The sequence below is a fragment of the Nyctibius grandis genome, chromosome Z (assembly GCF_013368605.1).
Source record: "Nyctibius grandis isolate bNycGra1 chromosome Z, bNycGra1.pri, whole genome shotgun sequence".
Classification (NCBI taxonomy): Eukaryota; Metazoa; Chordata; class Aves; order Nyctibiiformes; family Nyctibiidae; genus Nyctibius; species Nyctibius grandis.
The window spans coordinates 74,212,218-74,225,185 of NC_090695.1; the positions used below are offsets into that span (position 1 = coordinate 74,212,218).

Genomic DNA, 12,968 nt, shown 5'->3' on the forward strand with positions numbered 1-12,968 from the left:
ATCACATAAAAAATGCAAGTCTTTTTCTGTCTCCAGTATTACTTTAATTGATTATAACCCAACTTGCTTGTAAATTAGCTGTGGCATTTTAACTCAGTGCTTCCTATACGATCTGGAACTTGACACTTGAGCATACTACCATTACACTTTCCTATTGGCTCCAGATCCAATTAAGTCCAAGATGATTATAAGAAGTTGCTCAACCTAGTCAATCTTTTGCTAAGGATTTTCTAGGTTTATTATTTTTTTACACTGCTTATTCATCAAGTACAAAGGTTGAACAAAAACAAAGTGCTGTTGCACCATATTATTTCTTGTCAGTGCATTGAAAAATCTACATGTGTACATATGCTGCCTCTAAGAAGCAACAGAAAGGTAAGACACTTGGCACATGTTTTACAAAATGTAGGCAAAGATTTATTAGTATAAATTTGTGGCTAGACTGGAAACAAATACATCTTGAGATACATTAAAAGTTCAGGAATAACTATGAACCTTGGACATGCCAAGTTGTTAAGTAAATTGTACTTCAGTAGAAGGCCAGGGAACAGTTGGTTTCTTCTCTGAAAACCAGACTACCTGATTATATAAACTCCATTACCTCTTCAAATCTGCCTTTTTCTTTACAAATGTAAGAAAAACAATAGGAATTACATTACTATTAAATGACAAAACCTTGAAAAGTTCTCAGAGGAAAACTTTTTAAGAAAACACTTCTAATTACAAGGAAATGTCAAGGTATTGCCAGGCTCAGTTTCTTTCCAAAGCAATTAATTTAAACAGCAGTTCTTTTAAAGTCTGGTTCTAGTAAAAAGCTAAACTGCCATTAAAATTACAGATGCTTTCCTGTTCTTCTACTGATTATATGGGTTTCCACACACACAATGCAGGAAAACACATTTGTAAGAAAACCCCTAACTTTTCATAGAAACTAAAGTAAAAAATAGGAACTATGTTTTTGACTTAGACGTATGTACCGTGAATTTTTAGACAGGAAAAGGCTTTTTCAAGTTAATGGCATTGCCTTCATTCAGACATTTTAACTTTTTGCTTGAAGTTTTGAAAAACTTTTAAATTAACTTTCATTTTCAGCTTGATTGTTATTAACTTAAAGACTAACTTTTAAAATAATATTTTAATATAGTTTTCCCACTCTATTAAAGACAGCTTTTTTCTTGAAATTTGCAAACTACAATAATACTATTAATCTGTATTTCTAGATTGCCTGGTTAAGGCCTACTCTGCTTCTGAATATCCTGGAAGATGTATCTTTAAGGTCCAAGCATGCCACAAGATCCAGCTGTTAACATAGTCTATAATGAGAGTTCTCAAACTGCATCATGTTTTTCACTAGCAATATACAAACTGGCTCCAAAAAGTATGCAGGCCACTAGTACCATCACTGACAAGAACAATACTTAATACACAATATAATACCACAGCGGCTGCTAGTACACCTTGTCCTTGCCACTGGTAATGTCTAACAAAAAGGTTTATGAACTCTTTTTGTATTTAATGTAAATTTCCAACAGCAGTAGGAATACACAATGGGTCAGAGCAATATAAGTGGTATTTATCTCCTCCTTCTTTCCAAGAAGCTAGTAAGTTTCCAGGCTGATTCAGTGACGTGAATGAGGTCAGTCCTCAGACATACAAATGTATAGAAGCAACCAATTGGACTTGACCAATACTTGTGACCTCATCTATTCCATACTGATCAGCAAAGGCCTCCTGGCACTCTTTTTAAGGATTGATAGAGTTTTTTTAAATCTGACTGGCTGCCTGTATTTAGCATTGTTCATGCAATTGAGCTTCCTTATGTAATTTCCCCCACTCTTCTCTGTTGAATTCAGTGAATACTCTCTACAGCTAAAGATATAACGGGCACTTTAAACAAATATCTTACACTTTATCTTTTGGGTCTTTTTTAAGCTGGATGATAGAAATCTGGGAAGGAGATACTGAGATTCATTTAGCCCGCTATCTTTTCTATTCAGATGCTTAAGAAAAAGGGTGAAAATGAAGGGATAATCTACCTTTTACATAACATTTTAATTCAAGTCCAGCATAAATCAGCCCAGGGACTGATTTAACACCTGACAGAGACAGTTTAACATTCCTGTTCGAAGTGAGCAGATCTTGCAAATAATACCTGATTCAAAGGGGATGGATGAGCGACATATCCTCTGAGAGACGTTAATGTCACAGCAAATACCATTTGTCAGAAAAGATCTGACAAAGTCCTGACTCTTAAATCATAAGGTTTAAATCTGTACAAAAACTCCAGGACAAGAGATTGAACCATGTTTACTTAGCTTCAGAGATCAGAGCAACAACTACACCTTCATAATACAGAGGGTCCAGGTTTATGTCATATGATATATGTTATATTATGGAAAATAAAGAGATTAGAAGATCAATCTACTAATTAAAAATTCACAAAGAAGCTTAACAAGTTTCCTAAGAACATAAGAGAAATATGACTGGATAAACCAATAATCCACCTAGTACAGTATTCTGCTGCTGACAGTAGCCACAAGAGAAATTAGGGAGAGCATGCAAGCCGGCATAGTTTCTGCCGTTTACTCCTATCATAGTCTTTCAGTACCCATAATTGCTTCAACAGGGATATTAATGGGTACATGCCTCTTTTATCCTTTTATGAAACTGTTGGCTATTAACTTGTCTTATCAATCCCTTTTCTATTTGCTGATACAGTCTGCTCACTGGATTTTAAGTTTGGCTCAACTAAGTGAAAGCTAAATGCATTAATTCTGATAACCTATGCTTTTCCTCTTAATTTTACATTTCATAGTATTTATGTAGAACAAGATTTATTAAATTATCATTGAAATAACTATATCTATTCATTTGTTAAAGAACCACTACAGAAGACACTGGTGTTCTGATCTTGGTATACGAAAGTGTTGTTTTTTGCTAGGTTCTAAACATGAAACTCTCTTGGCTTGTGATCTGGGCTGGAACCCTCTTTTTGAATCCAGTGACTGCTGGCTGCAACATTACTTCTCAAACTGTAAGTTTTATATGTATGTAAATTATCTTTATTTTTGAAAGATACACTAGAAGCTAAAGGCATTTTAAAAACTACCTTGCAAACATAAAATTCCTGAAGAAAAAAGCACATAGAGACAAATAAGAAGACATGGTTTTCTGTGAAATGGGCAATTAGCTGCTGGCAGTCATTGTAAGTGGGTCAATAACACTGAAACATATTTGAGATGGTTTTATATCTCAGTCAAATCCCTCTGCAGACAACAGGAGTGCCTCCTTTATCTTTACATCATTTTGGAATAGACCTAAAAAGCAACAGTTATTTGGACAGGGCTACCTACTGCTGAAGCTAGGCAGATTTATTGAGTTAGCACTTGCCCAAGTCAGCTCCAAATGCATGTAAGAAATTGTAAAGGTTTTTTTCAGAGATTAATTTAATGGATTTTGCATTCATTGGGGAATGGAGGGGAAGGAAGAAGTCTTGATTAATAGACAAGTGACAAAACTGCTATTGCACCATTTGCTCTGACTCACTCTCTCAGGTCCAGTACTGTATCTACTGCTTGTTCATCTTTGGGACAAACATAAAGAACAAAAAACCAAACCACACAATGGGTATATACAGTGTAGAAAAGGCACTCCACTGACATGTGTTTTTAAATAAGCTGTCTAGACTCAATCTGGTCACAGCAGCAACAAGCTGAACATAGGCTACTTATTTAGGAAGAGAAATAACACAACCAATCTGTTTCCAGTACTTGGAATCTCCTTTAAAGCCAGCTCAAGTATCCTGACACTAAACGGTAGTCTGCAGTGATGCATATGTACGCATGTAAAGAAATCTACTCTTTTCAGAAAACAAAAATGTTTCAAGGTATTGAGAGTAAACGCTCTCAAACCTGAAAAGCCTGCAGCTATGCTAAACTTCAAGCCAGAAAACCGAAATGAATTTAAGTGCTATATTTATAATAAAAAAAATATATACTTAATGTTTTGTTGAAGGTCTGCTCCAAAGATGTTTTAAAGAGTAAACACAGCTGTTTTTAAAACAAAAAAATACATTTGAAAAAGCATTAATTAAAATAATTAATTTTCAGTCTTGAATCCACTTCCTCTATGTCACCCTCTTTCCAGATTATTTGGGAAAGGAATCCTTTTTCTAGCCAGCCAACCTTCACATAGAATTCTAAAACAGACAGCCCTACTAATTCCAAAACAGCATGCCATACTGGTTATATTTTGGATGATCATCACACAAAGAGCCCTGCATCTCAAATAGAGTTTAAGCACTAAGTGAAACGGAACTTCAAGTCTCTATACACTAGGAGGATTCACTCCCCAGCATCACCAGACGATGAGTATATTAAGAAAAACACAAACAACATTGCATGAAGAGCAGTAGAACTTTTCGTGCAAAGTGCTGGCATTAAAAAATACAAGAAAGATTGTCCATGCCTTTAATAGTCATCAGTGCACCTTCATCACCGGACTTCCCTACAATATTTAATTGTTGTTACTTGCTTTTTATCAACAGGTCACTTGTGAGGAGTCTGGAAAGAACCTCTCTAATATCCCCAATAACCTTTTCCAAAATGTTACTAAATTAAGCCTCAAAAACAATAAAATCACTTTAAAAGATAATGACAAAGAGATTCTTCAACGTTTTATTAATCTCACCGAACTTTATCTGAATGAAAACATGATTACTGTACTGTATAATAACAGCTTCTGCAATCTCACAAAACTCATAATTCTGGATATCAGCAGCAATGATATTACCACAGTGCATAAAGCAGCATTTGCAGGATTAAATCAACTGTCAGTGTTGAATCTATCCTATAACATGATTACTCAATTAGATTCAGATGTATTTACTTCTCTAAAAACTCTGACAGTTTTAAATATACAGTATAACTTTCTGAAATATTTTCATATAAAATCATCTTTTAAATTGACTAAAATTACTTTAGCTGGAAACCCATGGACCTGCTCCTGTGACCTCCTTGATTTACAGATATGGCTAATTGCCTCCAATGTGACAATGGGTAAGTTTTGGTAAGAGTAGTATTTCATACTTGTTTACACCAAACTGCCTTATCTTGTTTTTTCCTGATCTGGATAATATCCACCATCACCTTATCTGAATTTTGCAGTCATATATTAGTTACCTATGAATTTTTTTCAGATTAGAGTGCCAATTAATTAACAATATCTCATAGCCTTTCCACTGCTCACATTCACAGAAAAGGAAAACAACACTACATGTACATTCCCAAACACCAAGGAAAAATTCTCCATTAAGATGGCAGTTATCCAACCAGCTGACTGCAAAATTGAAAAAGCTTCTTTAGAAAACACTGTAACGTCCACTTCTGCCGTTAAGCTTAAAAGTAGTGTCTTACTAACAGCTTTGACTCCAAACACCACCACTGGAAACAACGGAACAAATGCAGGTAATATACTGATGTTTCACTTTACCGCTTACAAGCTGTTTGATTTGCAGTTCCATGATTTCACACCGTTTTGTATTCCTAGTACATGCTAATTCTTTCATAAAAGCAGAACAAGCATATCTCCAGGTTTTGGTAGACTGTACACACATTAACGTGAATGTTAAGCGTTACTGAATAAGTGTTCAAAACAGATAAACAGATAATTTGAAGTCAATTATTGATTTTTTTTTTCCCAAAGCCCAATCTTAGAATTTAAATTTTGAAAAAATGATTATTTTCTCTTTTATATGTCCCTAGAACTTTATCTGACTTTGAAAATATTATTTAATTTTGATAAATACGCATGATGGATTTATATTGCTAGGAAACATGAGATGTACACGCATTTTCGGTCTAAGTGACGTTACTGACTCCCTAATAACAGCAATAACATTCTACTAAAGCTTTAGAGACACTCAGTAATTCCCCTGTCATTGTTTATTTTGTGTGTTCTCAATCTAACTATGAAAAAATTCATACTAGAGTTCTTGCCAGTATTCCTCATGAAGATAACTCTTCTTTTTTTCCTGTCTGTTGTAAAGAGTTACCACTTCTTGGCAAAAGTTGGACCTTCCTAGCGGGTGTCCTAGGGTTTGTCCTAAGCACTACACTCCTGATTTTTACTGCTATAAAATGCCCGACATGGTATCGCTATTTGATCAGCTACAGTCACCGCCGTCTTGAAGAAAATGATTCAGAGATGTTTGAACAGGAGTTCTCAGCTGACATGAGCTGTTCTCCTACAGTATCGGGTACAAACAATGAAGATTCCATAGTAATATTTGAGAAAATTCATGCATTTGTGCCTGAGGAAGATGGATTTATTGAGGATAAATACATAGATTCTTATGTGACTGAGGAGCATTAATATCTTAAACAATGGATGATGAACTGACTTTTCAAAACTGTAGTACACTTGTACTTCCATATTACGCTACTTATGTACAATACAAAATGAAGCTAAGCGGTCCATCTCCTTTCATCTCGTCAAGTCCATAACAAGGTATTGCTACATGAATCACGAAGCTAAAAAATGTGGTGATGTGCACGCATTAGTGTCACAACAAATATTTCAAAACATGCAAAAAATACTCATAATCCACCTTTTATAAAAAACTATTTGGTTATTTATGGCACAGGGGGAGAGCTTACTGTATACTGCTTAACATGAACAAGTCTTTACAAAGTAGCTTGTGAAGCTGGCATAATCACTAATGCTTTATATGTGAAGAAGTCCAGAAAGGAAAAATAATTTCTCTACAATGCTGAAGCAGACCACAGCCAGACTGGGGACTGAATCCAAATCAATGGTGTCACAGCTCAGTAGTCTATTAGGCGAAACTAACACAATGAGAGAACAGAGCTTTGGGTTTGGGGTTTTTTTTCACCTGAATTAGTAGAGCAAGAAAGACCAACTGCTCCATTCCCTTAAATGTGTCTACATACAGTACAATGATAAATTATCACTACTGCGTATCTAATGCCTTTTTGCCTTAGTTTGCTACCGAACCAAGTTTTTTCTCTTCATGTTTTCTTAACACTTAAAAATGCATTCAGGGGTAGAATAGACACATTTGCGAGCTGTTGAAAATCGCAGTATTATTGAAAAGTGGCTTACTATTAAATGGTAAGTTTGTTTTTTAGAAGTGCTTATTTACACATAAAAGCTTATCGTTGAGATTGCTCTTACCAGCAACAAGCAGAATCATCTCTCTTTCTCCTGCACATCTCCTGTCCCTAAATTAAACATCTCAGAAACTCACCCTCTCAGCCTATCATAACTAGAACCATTCTCATGGCTTACAAATTCTTACTGCAAGCATCTCACTGTCCTCATCTTCCCCTCCACACACCCCTGCCTTACCAGACAGGAATCTCAGTTCTAGTTCCCACTTCTGCTTGTTTTCTCCACTTTGCTGCTCCACAACACAACCTCCAAAACTCAGAAACTTGACAGCAGGTTGCGAAAAGACAGGACTCTCCACTGCCACCTAACTCCTCCTGGATGACATGGTAAATATCTCCACAGCAGTTACTCACAGGAGTTTAAAGCTGGGAACTCTAGCTGCAGCCTAGCACTGATGTATCATCTTGAAGTTGCTCAGGTATCACCTGTGGCATGCACCGCACTGTTAAGGAACTTGTCAATTAGATAACACCTCAATTTTGTCAAGTTCAGTCATGATCTTAACAGCTTTGGAGAAGCATACAACTTCATGTACTTACGCTTGTCTTTCTGTGAAAATTTTATCCACACTCTGGGCGTCTCGGTCATTCTGAACCTTTAACTTAAAAAAAAAAAAAGATATTTTGATATAATATACAATAATAAAGATGCAGATTTTACACACAAATTCAAAGTTTCCTTTAAATGAGCAACAAGCTGCTCAGAATGCAGCAGAGGAAGGAGAAGCAGAGGCTGCCTGCTCCAGAGGTTTTTCACAGTTGATACCAAAGAAAGACCTTCTGAAATTGCAGTCTTTCACTGGAAACAAAAGGAACTAAGAAGGCATCTCTGTGTTTGAAAAAGAAGTACAATCAGGTTTGTAATAAATCAATTCCCTTACTATTACAGTGGGATCTATTCCTGGAACACTTAGTAAAGTACTGTTTAAGCCTACAAACAAAATGAAAATGTAACACTTGCAAAGCATTCTTCTCTTTGTGACACAGACATTATGACTTTATTTTTCAAACAAATGCAGGGGAAAAAAGAATTGTTTTCCCAAAAAAATACACAGGTGTTTTTTCAAGCTACCAAAATAACCTTTCCTAAAACTAGTTTCTTTTGCTTACAGACAAAGTGATCATAAGAAATGGAACATGCTTAATGCCACTCACCCTCAATACCTTGAGGAACACTCTGTCTTAGAAAATAAAGAAAGTAAGTACAGGAAGAACAAAGCTCATTAATTTTGTGGTTGGCCAAGTCAGAGACCTATTTAATATTTATTACACTGGAGTCATTTAAAAGGCAGAAGACAAAAGAGAACTAAATTTCCAGAAGACTAGGCAGCTTTACAAGGCAGTGCAGTCTAGTGAATTTGCCTTTTGTAAGACTAGTGTTCTACGCTTCCAAGTCAAATAAAGAATATATTTTAACAGTCATAATTTGGGTTGGAATGACAGCCTTCTCAAATCTAAACCACAGAAAAATATCACAGGGCTGCTAATGCAGCACTTCAGACAATTGTCTCACTACAAACACGTTCCCAATATTATGGTTAATTTAACTGGAAAAAATTAGTAAGTTTTAAATTAGTGCTATGCTTTTTTATATATGTCATACGTTCGAAGCACCAAGAACGTAACACACGCCATTTCACTGTTCAAATATAGCAAATGTCCTAATTCTTACCATATTGTAATCTCTAATCACTTCTGACATATCCATATTGGTGTTAAGTATATCCACAACCTGAAATGAGACAGAATTCCAACCTGTTATTGCTCCCCTTTTTTTTAATTACACACAAAAAAATCACACAAATAGGTAGCAACTCACAAAGTGCTCATAAAAACACAGCGAATTTCTGCTATTGCAAATGGAAAAAACATTTTTGGCGAATCTTAATAGATTACATGCAGTTTTCAGAATAATCATCGATACGTTTAGCTGTACAAAACCCACAAATATTACGCAGAAGTAATTTCTTAAGTCCATAGGCAACCGCTTCTCCTAATGTATAGTACGCTTTATTTTTCTTCTGTTTTCCTTAGTTTCCATCTTTTTCCTTTCCAATAACTGAATAAAAGGCAGTATTAACCAGTACATTTTTACAGAGAAATGTCAATAAAAAAGATGCTGAAGTAAAGCAAAATCACTACAAAGGAAATACAAAGGGAGAGCGTTAAGTATCAAAAGCTGACAGCAGCATACCATGTTGTAGTCTGCTAGCTGACCTTGAAATTCTTTGATTTCACCAGCTAAAGCCTCTGCCCTAAATACAAAACAAAAAGCCAAACTTAGTATGGGAAGATTCATATACATAAAAATAAAATAATGAAAAAAAGTATTATTTAATGGTTCCTTGAAGCCTGCACAATACCCGAGAATAGACTTGGGACTGAGAAAGTTAGCACTGCATTAGCTGCAATACATCTCACCTTTTCTCATATGACAAATAGACAGATTTCTCTTGCTTGTACATTTCTACTTCTTCCTGCAGCTTGTTAATTTCTGTTGTGAGTTCATTTGTTTTGCTTCTGAAAAAAATAAACAAAAAAGAATCATTAACATCTGAATGTACAACTAAAACACAGACAGAACAAAAATTATATTTGACTACAAGTCTCCTTCTCACACTGCACCATGTTTCAAATCAGTATTTCAAAGAAGAGATGGATAAGTGAGGAAAAAAGCAGAGTGGTTCAATCAGACAAAATCATAACTAGTTGTTAGAAAACCTGGATATGAAATAAAATGTTTTAATTAGGTTTTTGTCCCTGCTGGTGAAAACAGTTGTGAATTATTCTTAAATGGACAGGAAAAAAAATCATGGTATCATTTCACAGAATGTGGATATCATCCATATTTAAAATGACATCTTTTAGGGCTGATGATTCAATACTGCAATATGATTAACTGACAAAGTAGCGTATGCAATACAGTTTCCACAAGGCCTTGCCTTTGTCAGTGTTAACTCAATGCATATTCCAAGTAAACCACCTCAACTGTACACTAAAAAGTGCTTAGTTTGTGATGCTACTTCTTACAAATGGAGCTATCAGACCTATCAAGCATTACAGGTGGAAGATCAAAATCACTGAACCTGCTTTTACTAATGCTGCGGGAGTGCGTTTAACTTGGCAAGTCTAATAACAAAGTGTCAAAGGAATCTACTTGTAGAATCATAGAATGGTTTGGGTTAGAAGGGACCTTAAAGATCATCTAGTTCCAATCCCCCTGCCACAGGCAGGGACACCTTCCACTAGACCAGGTTGCTCAAAGTCCCATCCAACCTGGCCTCAAACACTGCCAGGGAGGGGGCAGCCACTACGTCTCTGGGCAACCTGTTCCAGTGTCTCACCACCCTCACTGGAAAAAATTTCTTCCTAATATCTAACCTAAATCTACCCTCTTTCAGTTTAAAACCATTCCCCCTTGTCCTATCACTACTTGGCCTTGTAAAAAGCCCCTCTCCCACTTTCCTGTAGGCCCCCTTGTACTCGGACGTAAGCATAAAACTCTTTTCCTCCAACAAACTATGTGCAAAATGACCTTAACTCTTGTAACAGGACAGATTTCCTTGTAAGGGAACACCACTTATCCCATGCTATTGTTAAGCACAACAAAATTCATGCCAGAAAGGGAACAGAGCATTAAACCTTCTGCAGTTTGAATGTGTTGTTAAGACACACCTCAGCAATCCAAGGTAATAGGTTTTATCCATTATTTGTCTCTGAGGACCTGACAAAGGAGAGTAAGATGACATTTTGTTAGAAAACAACAATTTTTGATGAACTGTAAATTATGAAATCAATCTGCAGAATTTGCAGGCAGAGAACTGCCATCTTCTCAGTGTTCTTAAATAGATTTTACCTCATTAAAACAAATGAAGGCTGAAATTCATTTTAGACTGTTGTGAAGATAAACATTACTTTTTCAGCTATATGAATAGTTACTATATAACAAAGTATTTGAATTATTCTCCAGTGGTAGAAGAAGACACTGTTTATCCTGCTTGATTCTTCTGAATGATTTTTAAATACAGCTCAGGCACAGAAAAGCCTTTGTCTTCTCTGACTGCCAAGAGCAAAGAAAATAAGAGGGACGCTTTAATCTTCCTTTCCTTTCTCTTACTCCTATTAGTAATAGCTATTCACTCTGTAATTTATACAGCAACTTTAAAAAGTTTGCAGACACCTTGATAGCTATTTTCAGTAAAAAATACCTTTCATTGCAGTTTTCATTCCACTTAATCCCTGTTGAGTCACTGGACGGTCTGCAACTCTAATCTGAGATGATAAGACTCCTCCAGCAGTCGAAGAACCAGCACGAGAACTGGGTCTTGATGTACTAGGAGGTATCTATTAAAAAAACAAAACACAAACCTCTCAGCTCTGAATGATGAAGTTATTATCCTTATGCAATTGCCAAAGCAACTAAAAACTTAAGTTATTCTCTATACTGTTCCTGTAAGAATCTTCTAGCATTTACGTCTCTTCAGGTAAACAAAGCTTCAGTAGAATGTCCACTGCAGAAGGGTAAGAGATTACCTTTCATCGTTCCCTCTCTCTGCAACATTAATGCTACTAAAGTCTCCCAGATGAACTCTTGATGCAAGACCTCCTTGACCCCTTTCAGTAAAATTAGAAAATAAAACTCTCTACAAAATTAAAATCTTAAAATTCTTCCTGAGAAACTATCACTCCTGTCATGGTACTATAAAAATTACAAAAAAAGTGGATAAAAATGTAAATATATTGAAGGTAATGTTCAAATTTTTTAACATACCCCTGTTCCTATTCTGGGTGCTGACGGAGTCCTTGATGAAGAGGTAGGCCTTGCAGTCAGCCCTATTCCTGCTCTTGAAGAAGGACGAGCTATTGGAGGTCTGTGACTGCTGGCCATATTGGTTCCCTTTTGAAGTTCTCCCTGGAAAGAAGGACAGAAATAGTCGTTTAACTTGCACAAGTTATTTAAAACTACCAGAGATCAACTCTTTAAAGCTTAATTCTTCCTCCTATTAAAAGTTTAGCTTTCTTTAGAAGTCTGCAAAGCACTTGCTTACTGGAGAAGCGTGGTATGAGACAGCAACAGTGCTCAGGAAGGACCACAGAAGGTCCATCAGTAAGGTGAGACGGCAGCCCCTCTTCAGTGCTTAGTCAGTCCTCAGGTTATATTGTTAAACAGACAACTCCTGCTAATTCTTGTGGCATTTATTGTTTCAGCATCTGCCCACATAATTCAAGTCTCTCATGAAACAAACTGGAAGCGAACAGCTGTTGTAAATGCCCATCTGGGTTATGTGGAGACAGTCCTTCAGACACCACCAGCCACCGACGCAAAACCAGATCCCGCTGCCCCGGACAAATCCCGGCAGCTTCCACCAGGCCCCCCGGGAGCTCCTCCCCACCCACAGCACACAGACAGCTTTTCCACGCTGAAGCTGCCAGGCAGGCGCTCGGAGGGGCCTGTGAGACGGTGGTACCGTTGGCCATGGCCCAAACAGGCAGGGAGCACCGCTGTTCCCCGGGGGCGATACAAACCCGCCCCCAGCGCGGCCCAGGGCGCCTGTCCCCGCGGAGGCGCGGAGCCGGCAGCGCCAACGGCCCCTGCTACCGACGCGGGACGGGACGCCCCGCGGAGCCGCGGGCAGGCGCGGACCCCGCTCCCCGGGGGCAGCAGCCCCTTCCCCTCACCGGACTCCCGAGCCGCCACTCAGCCTCCGCACACAACGGAGCCGGTATCGCGGCAACGCCGCATCCAGCCGGCACAGCGCGCGCCTATCGCGAGATTCA

General features: G+C 37.4%; 2 protein-coding genes across 3 annotated transcripts in view; one reads left to right on the forward strand and one right to left on the reverse strand.

Annotated features, from left to right (window-relative positions):
* The window catches only part of IFT74 (intraflagellar transport 74), a 40,245-nt gene extending 27,307 nt beyond the window's left edge, over window positions 1–12,938 (reverse strand). For both annotated transcript variants that reach the window (XM_068422891.1, XM_068422892.1), the window contains exons 1-8: window positions 12,870–12,938; window positions 11,962–12,102; window positions 11,399–11,534; window positions 10,866–10,914; window positions 9,612–9,710; window positions 9,385–9,445; window positions 8,863–8,922; window positions 7,731–7,792 (exon numbers count right to left, since the gene is read on the reverse strand). In XM_068422891.1, coding sequence (XP_068278992.1) covers window positions 7,731–7,792; window positions 8,863–8,922; window positions 9,385–9,445; window positions 9,612–9,710; window positions 10,866–10,914; window positions 11,399–11,534; window positions 11,962–12,078 — 584 coding nt within the window. In that variant the 5' untranslated portion in view covers window positions 12,079–12,102; window positions 12,870–12,938. The remainder of the gene's footprint in view (window positions 1–7,730; window positions 7,793–8,862; window positions 8,923–9,384; window positions 9,446–9,611; window positions 9,711–10,865; window positions 10,915–11,398; window positions 11,535–11,961; window positions 12,103–12,869) is intronic.
* On the forward strand, window positions 349–6,372 carry LRRC19 (leucine rich repeat containing 19). Its single transcript, XM_068423849.1, has 5 exons — window positions 349–375; window positions 2,942–3,034; window positions 4,547–5,057; window positions 5,256–5,465; window positions 6,047–6,372. The coding sequence occupies exons 1-5, from the start codon at window positions 349–351 to the stop codon at window positions 6,370–6,372; spliced, it is 1,167 nt and encodes a 388-aa protein (XP_068279950.1).
* Window positions 12,939–12,968: the final 30 nt, after the last annotated feature.